Source organism: Etheostoma cragini, chromosome 12, assembly GCF_013103735.1.
Source record: "Etheostoma cragini isolate CJK2018 chromosome 12, CSU_Ecrag_1.0, whole genome shotgun sequence".
In the NCBI taxonomy this organism is placed as follows: Eukaryota; Metazoa; Chordata; class Actinopteri; order Perciformes; family Percidae; genus Etheostoma; species Etheostoma cragini.
In genome coordinates, this window is record NC_048418.1 from 8595298 (window position 1) to 8611598 (window position 16301).

The 16301-nt window shown below is 38.5% G+C and overlaps 1 protein-coding gene across 1 annotated transcript; it reads left to right on the forward strand.

Annotated features, from left to right (window-relative positions):
• The first annotated feature begins 10570 nt into the window (after nt 1-10570).
• rgs18 (regulator of G protein signaling 18) lies at nt 10571-15298 on the forward strand. The gene is made up of 5 exons (XM_034888128.1): nt 10571-10834; nt 11310-11414; nt 11609-11670; nt 12219-12385; nt 13514-15298. The coding sequence occupies exons 1-5, from the start codon at nt 10713-10715 to the stop codon at nt 13766-13768; spliced, it is 711 nt and encodes a 236-aa protein (XP_034744019.1). The 5' UTR covers nt 10571-10712; the 3' UTR covers nt 13769-15298.
• Nucleotides 15299-16301: the final 1003 nt, after the last annotated feature.

The following is a 16301-nucleotide window of genomic DNA, read 5'->3' on the forward strand; positions in this document are numbered from 1 at the left end:
TTGGCATGGCTGGCCAAGTGGCACTATAATCATGGGATTTAGTTCTTGCATGTTCTGTTTGGTCATGCTTGATAAAAAATTGGACACACCGGCGTTACATGCCTCAGTATCACACTGTAGAAGTCAGGAAGAGAAATGTCTGAATCAAGTTGGATTATTGTTTAATAGCTGAACTTTTACATGGAAGTAAGATTTTTTTTGGGTTACTTTTCTGTAAACATAGGTTGATGCCTCGCCCAGTATGAACTGTATACAGAGGGGTCCTCATAGGTCTACAGTAAACACGCATACACCATCACCTTGTGCAATTTAAGTTCAAGTGGCCACTTGATGAACTGCAGTGTGAGGAAGAGAAGAAGAGATGTACTGTAATGATGATGTTGTTGACTGGAAGTTATTCCTATCTCTTTAGTGAACTGACCATTTGCTTAGCCCCAGCCCCTCAATTCCTGTGGCTTCGCCTAAGCTACCGATATGCCAATTCTTATACTTATTCTTTAATTTTTAAAACCATGGGTCCTTCATTTGAGGCAATGGTAGACAAAAGCAGGATCTCATGATTCAGCTGTAACACGTTAAGTTCCGTAAATGGTCAAGTGAACAACTTCTGACACAATGACATGGTGATTTATGGGATACCTGGACAAGTTTGTTGTCAGGGGACTAACTCCTAAAAAATCTGACCTGATTACATCAATAATACAAGTCTTTGTAAATACACTAATATGTGTGTTTTCTTTCAGTCATGCATGTTAATGTAGTCGTTGATGTGTGCCTTTTAAAACAGATGTTTACCATTACTACAACAAATACAATTTTCACTTAATTATTAAATAAATGACAGAGGTTTTTAAAGATTAGAGGTAAAATAATCCTTGAATAAACATTTGCAGACTGTATCCCTAGCTACAGCTTAGCATCTCCATAAAATAACTATTTATATTTTATGTATTAATGCTGAAACTTTTTGATGTCAACAATGTTCTTCCCTTCCAACTGAGACGTTCCTCATCTTTAGACCAAACAACCTGCTCAGAATCAAAAGCAGAGACCACAGTCCCCTCGTAGGAGCCTCCAGTTTGACCGATGAATAGTTTTTTTCTGTGACCTGGTTTCTTTTGCATATTAATCACTCCTCCATGCTTGTACCCTCCCAGGCAAAGGGTTTTCACAGATACCAGTCTGTTTATAGTACACTGATAATTGCCGCGATGTTTTCACAGACCATCAGCCAAATAATTTACTCTAATTAGACTTGCCTCATAGAAAGTGAGAGCAGGAGAACTGAACTTTCAGAGAGTGTAGGCTATTGGGATGAAAGTCATAGACGGAAGGGGCAGAAAGAGAGGAAGGGAGAGCAACCTCAATGATGAGTCATGAAACATTCAAACCTTACAATAATTCAAAGATAGAGAGGATGAAAGAGAGGAAGGACAGAAAGCACATGACACTGTGGCAGCATTTCATGATTTTGACAAGGCCTGACAAAGATCTCTGTTAGATCAAAATATTGCACTGTGAAATTGCTGATAGAGTTAATACAGTGTGTGGATATTTCTGTCTGAATCTTGCATTTCATGGTTTACCATAAATACTCTAAATGAAAATTTGAGGATTTACCCTTTGTAATTAGAAATACAATGGCCTGCATTGGGACGAATGGGACTCTTTTACATGGAGAAAAACAGTTAAGGAGTTGCATGGGAGCTTTCTGCACAGCAATATTTTCAATAAGGATTGCAATGGGAAAAACATAATCTTTGAATTTTATTGAATTACGACACAGACACTCTGTAGGGCTATTGCCATCTTTTCTGAAATGCAAGTCACCAAACTCTTTCAAATCAGTGAAAGCACAATAGATACAAATTGTGGGCTGCAAGGTGACACACTGAGCAGTTTTATTGAACGCAATACCAGAGGACACGGCAAGAAACACTCTTATTTAAACGCCCTTGAGAATGACACTGGATCCCCACCAGCTCCAGGACTGCTGGCCAGTAGCTGACTCTGACCTCTGACTTCCCTGCAGAGGGGGGTAAGTAATAAAAACAACCTAACTGCTTTAATGCATGATAAACTACCTATTCTTTCCTCTTAGATGAGATAGAAGCACCACTCATATTCAGTGAGAAGCCAGAGCACTCCGCATTATGCAAGAATTTTGAGCATGTAAAAAAAAAGGCTGAAAAAACGGGGTGGCTAAATTGACACACATTAGTTGTATACTAATGAATTAAAATAATTAAGTCAATTTTCTAAAGTCCATTTCTGGCTGTAATCTGTTCACCTTAGTGCTAAAATAAAATGATTACTCTAAGGAGACTGGCAGGGGATGAGTATGCAAAAAAAACACATAAAAAAACAACATTACACTGATATAAAATAGGACAGCAGGGCATTGCACAAACTACTGGTCCTGCAGAAAGGCACTTCACAATTCAAGCCCAATCTGTGTCACAGCACGAGTCTGTTCTCTCATAGTCTGGCAGTCAAACATGTATTACATTTCTTGCTATGAAGCTGCACTGAGGTTGAATGCAAAATATCAAGCATCTGTCTGCAAAGTTTTAACAGTCTAGCAGCATCCAGGCATTCTCCAACATCTGTCTTGCTAAAATAGGGCAACGTCCTCCTCATCCAACCTGAGGAGCAGGGCTATTTGTTGCTTTCCTTTCTGACTTAATCAAGGAGGCAAATGCTTTCAGCTAATTGATTAAAATGATCTCTGTCTTTTACAGCAATGTCATCATCATCCTTATAGTTTTGGCAGCTGCAGCGACTGTGTGTCTACCTGCATTTACCGTGCTTGTTGTCTGACAGTAATAGCAATCTAGTCTTGTAAAAGTCTGGACTAAAATTAAAAAACAATACACGCTGATGTGAGAAAACAAGATTTAGTTTATGTGCATTGACAGAAAATATCTACTGAGAGGTCATCCCATTTATGCATTATCTCATGTATCAACAGAAAGTTTGATTTGATTACAAAGACAGATTTGCAGATGCAGTCTCTCCTCAGGAGTAAATGTTTATTGATCAAAAAAGACTTGGGCATGTAAATTCTGATTTGTATGTGTGAGTTGTCTGGGGCAGAGTAGCTGCAGAGTAGAATCCATCACTATTGGCATGTGAACCTGATTACTGGAGAGACTCTGAAAGTCTCATAGACCTATGATAAAGAACTCTGTCCAGGCCTCTTTACAACTACATCACTCAGGGTGTCTGCACAAAGGAACAGTGCATTGCAAACACTCGCTTTGCAGACCTTGTCTAGGCACAATTGCCTTAGCTTGGCTCCATCCCAGCAGAGATTCTTCTGCCTGGATCTCGGGGTTCCATCTAAACTTTTCAGAAAGGGCTATTTTATGGAGAAAAAATAAACTTGTACTGAATGAGAAAAAACCACATTAAAACATAATTGTCTTGAAAAATGTGAAACCCTGTGCAAAAGCAGATTTAACAGTCATATTCATGGGGAGACAGAGTGGTGGAATCTGACTTGCAGTTGTTTCTCATTCAAAATGGAAGTAAGATGCAGTAACAGAGCCAATTTGTTCAGAGTAGGCGGGGTGGTCCATTTTCATTTGAAACACCACGCTGGCAAAAGAGAAAAATGAAATGTGAAAAACGATCTTTCCAGCAACGGGTATGGTAATCAGCACAGAGTTAGCATTTTGCAACTGCAGGCAGAAAAGCCCGCTCTGAATAAGCTCCTGGCCCACGGAGCACGTACAGAATGTGCATTTTGGACGTGTAACTGTTAACAGACATGGAAATACATCATTCTGTTTAGAGTCTCTTTACCCAGTCTTCTAACTGTGGAAAATACCTATCAATGTTCCACAGTTGCAAGCCCATGATAGCTGATCACACAAGAACATGCCACTTAGTTTTACATTTGCCTTGATGATGTTCAGCTTTTGGTTGTATTCTGATTCATCAACACATCATGAGGTGGCAGCATTGAGTTGAGCTCATATGTAAATGTTTACCTGCTGAGCAATGTTCATTAGGGTTGGTCAGTGGACAACATTGTTCATAAGAAATAGATGACCACTCAAGGGGAACACTAATCCATTTGTTGAAATTAGATCTGCCCAAGACAATTTCCTGAAGCCCAAGATGATCGAATTGCTTCTATTCACTAACCAACAGTCCAAAACTAAAATGTATTAAAATATATTGTTTTTACCTTTATTTAACCAAATAAGTCAATTGAAAACCAATTCTCATTTACAATGATGACCTGGCCAAGAGGCAGCGACAGGAGGCAAGTCAACAACCTGACCTCTGACCTCTTACAGCATGGTCTACTTGTGACACTTCAGCAGGTTTCAGTCCTTACATGACAAGTTTCAACGTCTAAAGTTTTTCTCATCTTTTCTCATTTTAATACATTATTTAGGTCCAAAGGGGTAAACAATATTTCCTTATTAAAGTTTAAAGATAAAATTTCAAAGTTAGAGCCTCTAAGACAAATGTATCCTGGGAAATCAGTATATATGAGTTTTTAGTCTTTGTCACTTAAGTAGAACATATTAACATTACTTTACAGTCATTCACTGTAAGTGACTAGCTGACACTTCATTGACATGAACAATATTTATAACAATATTTGAAAGAAACACTACAGTTTAAGTTCCGGAATCGGATGTTGTTGCTTGAAGAGAATCAACACATACTGAATATGTGTGGGATCGTTTCCCATATCACAGCCATTTCACATTAAATCAGAGCAAAAGGTTTGGTGCTTTCCTGTGCAGTCCCCATTGACTTCATACTAAACGCTGACAATTTGCACCGAAATGCCTTTCGTCTTTGGAGGGAGCACCTGTCTGACTCACTAACAGGGAAATGATGTCACCGGTTTTTGCAGCCAAGTTGCTGTGTACAGTCTGCTTCTCAGACACATCAGCTAAAAGTGGAGCTCATTTCCTGGAAGCTCTCAACCTTCTTGTAAAGTCTAATAATGGAGATCCCATGCCTGATCAACCAAACTTCCTTCAAACCTGTGAAAACCATCAGAAAACATTTTTACACATACTGTGTACGTCAACACATTTAAACTTTTACAGGTGCATTCCAGTTCTTATTAATTTTGTCTTGGTCTGGTCATATTATCTTGTCTTATTTCTGTGAAAATAAAAGCTTTTATCAGTTTTTGGAAGAATCCATACATTTTATTTGTACACAGCTTGTGAGATTAAAAAAATACAAGATTCTGGATAGAGAAGAGAAAAGATACCACTAGGAAAATTATTATAAAATCCACAGTTTGTAATATTTTGATCCACAGCTATTGTCTCTTAATTGGTCTCTTTTCTCTTTGAATGTGTCTGCAGTGCTGCTTTACACCGTTTTCTGTTTCTACTATCAGAACACATATTATTGTGATGAACAAGCAACATATTGTCCATGCCCACAGACTGTTTTCTGATGTAGTATACTTTCAACATCCAGCTGGGTAACTTAGCTTATCACCATGTAGTATATAAACTAAGAACACTGGACAGAGTTAGCAGATAGTCCACCCGTATGAATGATTTTGAGGAAAGGTAATCTTTAATAGAGATAATGTTATTTTCACACTTTTTCAACATACATACAGAGGAAAACACACAACAGCCACTAACTCAGATAGTTGATAACTGGTTTAAGGATATGGAAGAGAGGAAAAAAAAAGGTGGGATGCTTGATTTTACTGCAGTATTTGATATAATTGACCACAACTTGCTGTTAAAAAAACTGGAATATTATGTTTTTTTCACGAAATGCATTATAATGGATGGAAAGTAATTTGACTGATAGAAGACAATTAGTTTACTTCAGTGGAAGTTTTTCAAAGGTAAGGCTTGTGGAACATGGAGTGCCTCAAGGAAGTTGTCTTGGGCCACTCCTCTACACAATCTATAATAATGATTTACCATCTGTTTTAGATAAAGTGAGCATTTCAATGTTTGCTGATGATTCCACTGCATATTTATCAGGAACTTAAAACTACCAGTTTAGTGGTTGGATATCATTCTTCTTTATGTTTCAAACCGAAACTTGAACTCAGTGTAGAGCAAACTTCTGTAGAGCAAAGAGAAGAGGCTGAACCTTTGGGTGTGATGATTGACAAGAGATTGTGTTGAGACAAACATGTTCAGAAACTGGTAACTATAATGGGCAACACCATGTCAGTTATTAAAAGGTGTGCAAAAACCCTCCCACCACAGTAAACAAGTTATGCAGGCTTTGGTTTTTTTCACATCTGGATTAATGCTCTCTGTGGTTTGGTCCAGGACTTCGGCAATTCATATTAAAAAAACGAATTGATTCAGAATAAAGCTGCACGTGTTGCTCGCGAGTGGGTTTAGATAAAATGTTGATAAAATGCATGAAAGCCTCTCATGGTTTAAAGTTAAAAATAGATTTGTGTATTCATCCAACGAGACATGCTTTAGGTGGTAGTTTTATTTTATCTAAACTGAAAACCAAATCAAATCAACGTTCAGTTAGGTACAGAGCAATGTGTGAATGGAACTCTCTCCCAAAGACTATCAAAAAAATTCACTTAAGACATTTTACCTTCAAAGGAATTTTAAATGTTTAATACCAAATTAGAGTCTGTTATAGGGCTTTTTGTTATCTTATTTCTTAAGATGATCAGTTCGGAGTAGTCTCTTTTCATTTTATTTTATTTTTGTATTAATTGCGGTAAGTGTGAGATTTAAATATGTTTTGTATTTTCAAATGTTATAATGTCTGTGTGTGTAATGTGATGTCGTAAAGAGTATTCACGAGAATAGATTGAAGGACCCCTGGAAGAACAGCTTTTAGCTTATGCTGAAGCTAATGGGGATCCACATAAAACAGACATAAACAGACAAACAGACAATACCTAACAACATGTCTACGTGATTGGTCCCATTTGTCCACTGATTCCGTAATACAGTAGCTCCATAACCGCAGTACATTCGGGTTGCTAATGGAGCCAAAGAGAGCTCCATTTAATTGGGCTCATTTTTAAGACAAGATAAGTCCAGTAATGCCCATCAGGTTACGTGTAATATGTTACTTCTTTTTTTGCATTCACTGCACAAGCAACCCAACCACTCAGTAGGAGTCATTAGTGCAGCAAAACCATCTGCCATCTGCCGAAACCAAACCAAAGCTGAAAAGCACCACAACCGCGTATTGTGTGGTGGTCAAATGTTGTTCTTTTGCACCACACAGAGGCAACAACCATAATACTAATCCAAGCTAACTGAGTTTTAGTCCTTCAAGCGAGCAATATTGAAATACATCTGGCTAGGAGTGGGAGAGAAGTGCAAATGTCAAAGTTGTCTTTACCAATCAGATTTCCACTGTAGTTGGCTGTACACCAACTCATAGCCCATTCAGCCCACATTGTAGCCAAGAGAAAAGTGGGGAGTGCTTATGATAACCTTCCCTCAGGGGAAATGTGGCCCTAGAGCCTTCAGGTGGATGCTGGCATTAAGGACAGCAGTGATCTGGAGTTGACGGCCTAAACTAGCTCACAGGTTTTCTCCATTTATGGGCAGAAGTGGGGGTCCTCTTAGTCCTCAACTCTATCGGCAGACAAAAAAATTTATAGATTTTTTCCAAAACTAATTTTGCACACTGTTTCCTGCATTAGAACTGAACATTAAGACTAGACGTTATTCAGAAGGTTCAGAATGGTCCAATATGAACATAATTCCTATGATAGTGAGCTTTCCTTCCCTCTCACACAGACCTTATCCACACCAAACCCATACCATCATCATATTTATCTTAATACTTAAACATAATAAAATTTTTGACATGTTACAATGGCTCAATGCCCACAGCCTGTTTGGTCCTCGACACTACACTTCTGCCCATGATTGTATTGCAATCTGAATCATGGTAAACGGTGAATTTTACTTTCCAAGCTGACATACATTTTCTCAAATAAAACCTTTTTATAATCATTCAAAGATTGAATGAGTGGATAATGGTGGGATAGAAGCTTATAATAATTCAAAGTTAAAGCGATTTATTAATGTACCACTTGATGAACAGAAACAGAAAAAGTTCTTCAGTTGTCCGTCCTGGTTTTGACATGCTGTATCCTCTCAGGAAATATCAATGCGTCATCGATGCCCAGCCTCAAACCCAAATGGCTTTCTCTTCATCACACTTGCATTGCCCTGTTTCAGATGAAAGCAATCCCACTGAGGATAATTGTTAATTTGGTATTTGAATGCATGAACACAAATGTATATAGCAAATTATGTATTTTGTTGTAGTTTTCTCTGTCTGTTTGTATGTGTCTTGCTGGTTCCATGGAGTCTGTAATGTTTTCAACTGAATTTCTTTCTTGTCTGACTTTACTGTGTTTTCAATGACAAAATGTGCAACATGCCAGGCAGACTAGACTTACGTGAACAGATGTTTTCAGACAGGAAGTAACAACAGCCCTCCTTCCCCCTTCACACATGTCAGCAGTTTCAACTCCATCACTTCCCCTTTCATCAAGCAACATCCAAAACATATAAAGATATATTTGCATATTATCGCTACCTAAAGATGTACAGTTGGGTTTAGTCATAATGCACAAACAAAAAGAGGACACTCATGCAATGCTGCGCACACATTTTGCAGTTAACCAATACACCATGTTTTTTTCCTTATTAGTGTAGTGGTTGTGTTCAAACAATATTTTTCAGAATAAGTTCACTGACACTTCAGACAAAATGTTTATCCTTTAGCTAAATTGCTTTTAGACCAATCAGTAGCACCGTCTCTGTTTTTCCTTCAGTCTTTGCTATCAATTTGCAATCACATTACATGGACACCAAACGTAAGACTTGGTGCTGGTAGTTACATAATTAAAACTATAAATGAAAATATTAGGGTATTTCAAAGTGATCAAATAACACAATCCTAATCTTTTGTGCCCAGCTGCCAGGAGAACTTCCCTGGCTCTGCCTGTGTATTGATTTTGTTGGTTTTCTCATCTGGTATGTTGACAAGAGGCAAATACATGCCGCAAAGCTAAATGACTGCTATTTAATTTGGTTTCAGTGATTCAGCAGTGTTTACCTGAAGGGAAAAGGATACTGCAGCTTCAGTTTATCGGCCCACTGGGTTGTAGCTGCACACACAATTTGCAATACAGAATTTGTCTTTTTTAATCAATGGGTGTTGTTTTAATGTGAGGATAGAGAAAGGCTTTTATTTAGCCTGAAGCTGCATGACAAGCAAAGAGAATTTTCACCTTGCTTTACGTGTGCGACTTTGACCACTGAACTGTGTGTGTAGTATAGTAGGTTACCAGCTGTAGCTAGGTGCTAGCTAGCAACCTATTTGCTAACCGTCTGCGTGCAGAGCATGCTTGTGCTATCAGTGTGTGACAGCTCAAAACTTCCCAAACTTCCCACAATTTTCCGCCAGACCCCTTTCTTCTTTAATGACTTGGACATATAAAGTTTGACATATCCAAATTTTCACTCAAGTTAAATCATTTTCAAGTCTTGTGGACACATCTTGTTGTCAAATTGCACCACCACGGGTAAATTTGCATCCATGCAATGGTGGCCTTGCAAAACAGTCTCGGGAAGGAACTTGTTTTGGGGGAACATTTCAATTCTTTGTATGTCTTTATAATTATTCTCCAAAAGAACCAAGCAAGCCTGCCTTGTTGCAAAATCCAAATTTTCTTCAAAACTCGCCATTGCAAGAGAGGAGATCGCAGGTGAGGAACACCGGCGGAAGCTGCCAGATGTAAGGTGAGCGTAGAGAATACAGAATTTTAGTGTCAAACTCTGCACATGGGTTAGGGTTCTATACAAACATCCAAGTGATGTAACAAAAGGCATAACACGTTTTTTTGTTTAAGGGGGACTGAAAAAAATTCTAAATTAAGTTACTTGTTATTATGGTATACCCACCGTTTTTTTTCCCCAGCACTTTATTAATTTGTTGTCAGAACTAAAGAAACATTATCAAGGCCCTCTAATGGCTGCCTATGCTCTATCTCTAACAGAGACATCACATTTGTCTCCATCTGCCCCAGAACACGCCTGTTACCTGTTGATTCCCACTGTGTCACAGTGAGTTTGTCTTTCTCCATTAAGGCTCTGATGTTCTAGAAAGAGCTAAGCCCAGACTCTGTGCTGACACATTTTATTATTCATTACATTTCATTATTTCTCTGCAGTGTCTGTCCTTGCTGCTTATCCATGTGGAATTACAGAATAAGCCTGATCTTTCTCATTACGCACAAGATCTCACACAAGAAGACATCTATCAACAACAGCAATGACAGTGTATAAACAGAACCTACAAAAATTCTGACAACACATTTTAGTTCAATGTTTCCTGGGGGTTTGTAGGTCATAATTTCTTCAGTACAATGTGTAATTGTACAACTATAAGATATAACTTCAAGCAAAAACAAACAAAAGAAAAACTCTTGACTTAGCGTAGCCATCTGTCTTTTTCAAATTTTGAAATAAAAAGTTGACAGGATGTTGAACCCAGGGGGTTTCTGTTTCACAGATGAAGCTGTTAGCAGTAAGTGCTTACACCATTACAGGAAGAAGAGCAAAAGGTATGGGAAATGAAATGCGAGCAGCATTTTATAAAAGACGAGGTGAATCATCGAGTGATGGGTTAAAAACATTTCAAAGAGCTATTTTTGTCTCATCGCTTCGCACACCAGCTACAGACAGGACAGCATGGAGACACTTCTTTTTCTATTTCCTCAATTCAACTACATGGCCCCAAAGGAGGAAGCGTATTTTAAAATGTTTGGTCCAGAAGACTTGCAGACACCAAAGATGAAGGACGATACTAGCAGGTTGGTGTTTAAAGTTGTTTAAAATGTTTACTTCATTTTGGAATATGTTGATATTTATATATATAAAATAATTTCAGAAATCAGAAATGTGAGTGGAACTTTTATCATGAGAAGAATAGAAACATTGGTTTCTATCTGCATGGAAAAGTCTTATCTTCCTCAAAAGCAGCATGTTACTGCATCATAGCTATGTTATGTTTCAAAATAATACTAAGCCACTACAGCTGACACCATGTATGTCTGTTAGACTTTTGAAAGTTGTCCTCAATGAGTCGCTGCTGTCTTTTGGTTCACATGTACAAGGGGGGACTTGTCATGCAGTTTGTATTGAACCACAAAGATGTTGAGTAATTTATAGCACATCTTGTGATTACAGAGGAGCAATTCTCTGATAAGTTGCTGATTTGAGGAACAGTGCCATATCTGCAGTTTACTGACAGTTTGTGGAACTTGATGTATTTTCTCCTGTTTGCAGACAGAAAGACAAGGAGAGGAAGAGCCGACTAAGCCTTTTTCTCACCAAGTCAGGCTCTCATGAAAATGTCAGTCCCAATAAAAAGACAAATACGACATCCAGCAAGTGAGACAAAATCCATTAATTTCAGACACGCGCAATGTTGAACAAGTATTATTCATTTTTTATCCCGGTTCCAGCACCCTCCATGACTCATTGCACACTTATAGAAACATGGCATCTCAATGTGTAACAAGAATCCAAAACATTTCTTGCTGCATTGTTAGGAAAGGGCTGACCGTATCTCTGATATTTTTCAGCATCTCACCAGAGGCAGCTTTGCAATGGAGCGACTCCTTTGAAGAACTGCTGAAGCACTCAGGTCAGATCAATGCCCAAAGCCTCTCAAGAACGTTGAGTCAAATTGCCATCCAAAACTGTTTTTTCTGCTGTCGATCAGTTTGCTCCATTTGAATTGTAAACTGTAAAGAAGTGCTAAAGGCAATAAATAGTTAATGGGGAGAGCAGTGGTAGTTTCACTACAACTTTAAATGTTTGTTTGCACGGATAGTAATCCAGAAACTGTCCAACTTCCTCATTAGCACTGAAGTTGCATTTTAGTGCTACACTGAAACACTGTAAACCACTGCATGTTCTCCTTCGGGAATGGTTTATGCTATATCATAAATACAATAATACTGTCTAAGTATATTTAAAGTATTAAAGGGTTCTATATAATTATTTAATTGTACATTAGAGGCCAATTTTGTGACTTTGGCATGAGGAAGTTAGGCTATAGGAAATCTATGCCTTTGAGCGTTGTTTACCCAACAAGCTCAGAAAATAACCAATTTTGAACAGTAGTCTGTCTTTTTATTGTGTCACTCCATTAAACAACAGTGTGTGTTTGTCTCTGTTTCTCTACATTAGATGGGTTGGAAAGCTTCTCTCAGTTCCTCAAGACAGAGTTCAGTGAGGAAAACATTGAGTTCTGGTTGGCCTGTGAAGAATACAAGACCATTGATTCTGAGACGAAGCTGCTGTCTAAAGCCAAATATATTTATACGGTTTACATTGAATCAGATGCCCCCAAAGAGGTATGATGTGGCATGTTTTTATTTATCACTAACTGTACAGATGAAATGATGCACGATAGGCTGTAAAGTGGAGCTGCTAAGGCTTAAACAACCCCTCTAGCTTAGCATTTGCTTTTGCTATACTTTTGTCACTGAGTGCTGTTGGATGTTTGATATATTAATGTCATTGTTAATTAACAGTGGGTTATTACGAATTCTTTAGCCCTACATAGTCATGAGCCTGCAGCAGGTTGACCTTAGTGAACAATTGTTAGGAGCAGCAGCTTGCTTAGTGCATGCACTGCTGCAAAGCAGGTTGGGTTAATTGTGTGCAAGACAGTCACAGATTCAAAAGTTTCCATTCGCTTGGTGAGGATGATGCGACCATCATCCGATATGCTTTTGTGGTCTGCAGCAGATCTGACCGTTAAGAGCTTTGGGTCTGGTTTGAGGTTTTGACATTCCTCTGCAGAATTGGAGAGAGCATCACCCACACACTTTCAGTCAAAGACGAATGTCTGTGTAAATATGGAGCATGCATGCACTAACATGAAAGTGTGTACCAGTTTGAGTGATTTGCAGAGAGATACAAATGTAAATGGATCTGACCTTTGATATTGATGGCGAGAGAGTTGCAGTTTGATACACATGCATATTTTGAGAGCTGTTTTACTGCTGTGTGAGAAGCTTCACTGCTCTTTGTCTTTTAAAGAAAAGCTTCCAGTGTAAAGAGCAGTTACATTCACAAAAGCAGACACCAGACAATTGGCATCCATTTTTGTGACCATGATCCATGTGGGGCAGTGATTGCTTGTATGAGCTTTAAACTCAAATTAGCTTCAGGTCACTTGGTTCCAATAAAACAGAGAGTCTCTTCTTATCAAGTCTCAGTCTTGTCTTTGGGGTTTTCCCTTTCTTCACGTCATTATCTGACGTGCTCTCAACCCATTTACTAGGCACTGCATGTAACTCATGTTCTGGTATTGGGTTGTTGTAAACTTTTTTGGAATCCGGACACAAACACCTAAATCATACACTCAGATCTAGACAAAAGTGAGCATTGTTATATACGGCATTCCTTTAGTACAGATGTCCTGTATCCAGTTGATCTGCATTATTTTCCTTATGTTCTAATTTCCTTTCTCTCAGGTCAACATTGACTACAACACCAAGATGGCCATTCAGAGGGTCATAGCACAGCCCACAAAGAGCTGTTTTGAAGCAGCCCAGATGAAAGTCTACAGCCTGATGAAAAAGGACTCCTACCCCAGGTTCCTCCACTCTGACATTTATCTGCGTCTCACCAGGAGGAAAGGCCCCGGGGCCACCATGTTTCGCAGAAGGTCACGGTCCTGTGTGTTCAACGACAGGGGCGAGGCCACAACTGAACCTTCGGCTTGGTAGTGGTAACATTGCAGGCGTGATTGTTCACTCTGTGAAACGGATTATTATAAAATGAAATGATCTGTGATTAGCAGCACAATTGTAAATGTAAAGATTGGTGCAGTGGCTTATTCAAGAACATTTGCTTCTGCAGAGTGTGTTATTTTTTATAACCACAGGCATCACAGTGGATTATCCAATTTACATATGGCAGCTTGCCAACAATTAACAATTTAAAGAACTATTTCGACCTTTCTTGCTGACAGATGAAAAGATTGATACAACTCTCCAGCCTATAAAATATAAAGCTATGGCTGAGTGGTTAGCTTAACTTAGCATAAAGACTGGCTCTGGGCAATGATTACAAAATCAACTTTGCACTTCTGAAGATCCCTAATGTGTACGTTCAATCTTATTTGTCTTATCTGTGCAAAGACCTGAGAGTAGTAATGGCACGTGTTACGTTGTTACGGGAGGATTATGTGCCTGACTATTTTTTCCTGAGGCCTTTGCTGGTTGCCTGACAACCTCACAGTGATGAAAACACTCAAGGACATTTGGCTAGCTGTTTCCCCCCATTATACGTCTTTCTGCTAAGCTAAGCTAACTTGCTGCCGTAGCTTCTTTATCTATCATGCAGACATTAGAGTGGCATTAATCTTTTTCGTCAACTCATCTCGGCAGGAAAGTGACTAAGCACATTTCCCAAGGTGTCGAACTGTAAGTATTATACTACGTAGCCAGATAAAAGCTGACATATGTTCAGAATTGTTATGAGGCCACTAGGTCGGAGCCATGTGGATATCTGGAAATAATGGAAACTCTCTGGCCAACCAGAGCTGAGTATTCTCTGTGACCATGGTAAACAACCAGATAACTCACTTTGCACTTGAGGAACAATGTATCCATTCTCTTTCTAGGGGGCATTGCGCTCCTTGTGGATTGAACCTTTCTTGATGATTTTTATATTTCCTCAAATCTTGCAAAACTTGAATGAGAGTGGGGTGGTTAGAGACCAAATCTCAGAATCTCGGCTGAAGTGTCTCCATGCTACTGACACATTGAGGCCCCTCTGCTGATTTCTGTCACCTTACACTGCAATTGCTTTGTCTTCCAATCCAGTAATAGCACCTTATACAACCATAAAATACAGTTGATGTTGCATACAAGCTAATTTGACCATATCTCATTAAAATGGATTCATAATTTAATACTATTACATAATTTAATTTTATCCCTTGCACTCTCCAACCCCTTCCAGACTAACTTGCAATGAAAGCTTGCAGCCATGGTGACTGCAAAGCACTGAAACTTTTTTAATGAGGGATATAGAGCTCTCATTTCTGTTACGAATTTAAAAGCATCCCATTTTCCTACACAGAAAATGCATATATCTTATTTGAATACTAATATGATGTTATTTTAACTATAATTGCTATTTTTCAGTTTGCGACCATCCAATATAATTTATGTATAACTATGCTCATACGTTGCCTTGAAGTTGTAAAATGTACAAACTAAATTCAAATAAACACTTTATTATAAAAGCTGTTTTATTGAGGCATTTGGTGTCATTAATTAGTTTGAATGTCCACATCTAAATATGACAAGTGAAGGCATATGTGCATACTACACTAGTGGGAAAATTGTGATCATGTGCAGCTCCTTATTCCAAATAGTTGAAAAATGAATAGTCTTTATCAACTACGCAACCACAATAGCACAGAGTAATTCATGTTACTCTATATGTATGTAGGAGCTATACTTCTTACAAAGACAAATGCAGATTAATTGGAAGCTGCCAGTGATCCCACTGGGTTGTCTCACAAACTATTGAGTAAAAAAACACTAATTACAGTTGCAAAGCATAAAGCTTCACATGTACATACAGCGCTGGTTATCTTATTAACACACGTCAGTGTTGTAGCCTTAGGAGTCCATCTCAGCCCAGATTACTATAATTTTACGAAAAAGGTATTGAATACTTTACAGTTCACACTAATTATGCATCCACATTGCCATAAGCTGCAGTTCCTGTTGTCCTCACACACAAATAGAAGAGAGGGAAAACATAGCGTGTTAACAAAGATAGGAGCTCAGCTGGCCTGCCAAATTCCTCACAGTTTAAGATTAGTTGCCAGCTAACAATTCCAATGGCGGATTTCTGGTTTCTTTCCCATTGGTATTTAAATGTGGGACTCAAGTCAACTCTAAAAGCCTCTGAAATCATCCACAACTTAAAGATGCATTGTGGAGCCGCAAGGAGGGGAAAAAAAGACTAAGAAAGCAGTATCCCTGGAGACATGAGGCTTGTAAAACAAGATGAATACCACTCTAAGAGGAGTTTAGAACAAAGATATGTATTGTAAGGTGTCTAATTAGTGGAGTTTAGATGTTCTCAAACAAATGGGTTTTTATTTTTTTAAGATTCCTCAATCTATGTCAATGTTTGTCAGTAGTTTTGCCCTCTTCGCCTCTGGTATACAAACTTTTACACCACAAATGGGAAACTGGGGGATAAAAATGGGAAAATGTTTTATCTATTGCATATGAG

Bases quoted from the DNA above. Each gene is read 5' to 3' on its own strand.
- rgs18 (XM_034888128.1), top strand. From the start codon at position 10,713: ATGGAGACACTTCTTTTTCTATTTCCTCAATTCAACTACATGGCCCCA. The intron at 11,671-12,218 runs GTCAGATCAATG...TCTCTACATTAG, and splicing joins AGAACTGCTGAAGCACTCAG to ATGGGTTGGAAAGCTTCTCT. The intron at 12,386-13,513 runs GTATGATGTGGC...CCTTTCTCTCAG, and splicing joins AATCAGATGCCCCCAAAGAG to GTCAACATTGACTACAACAC.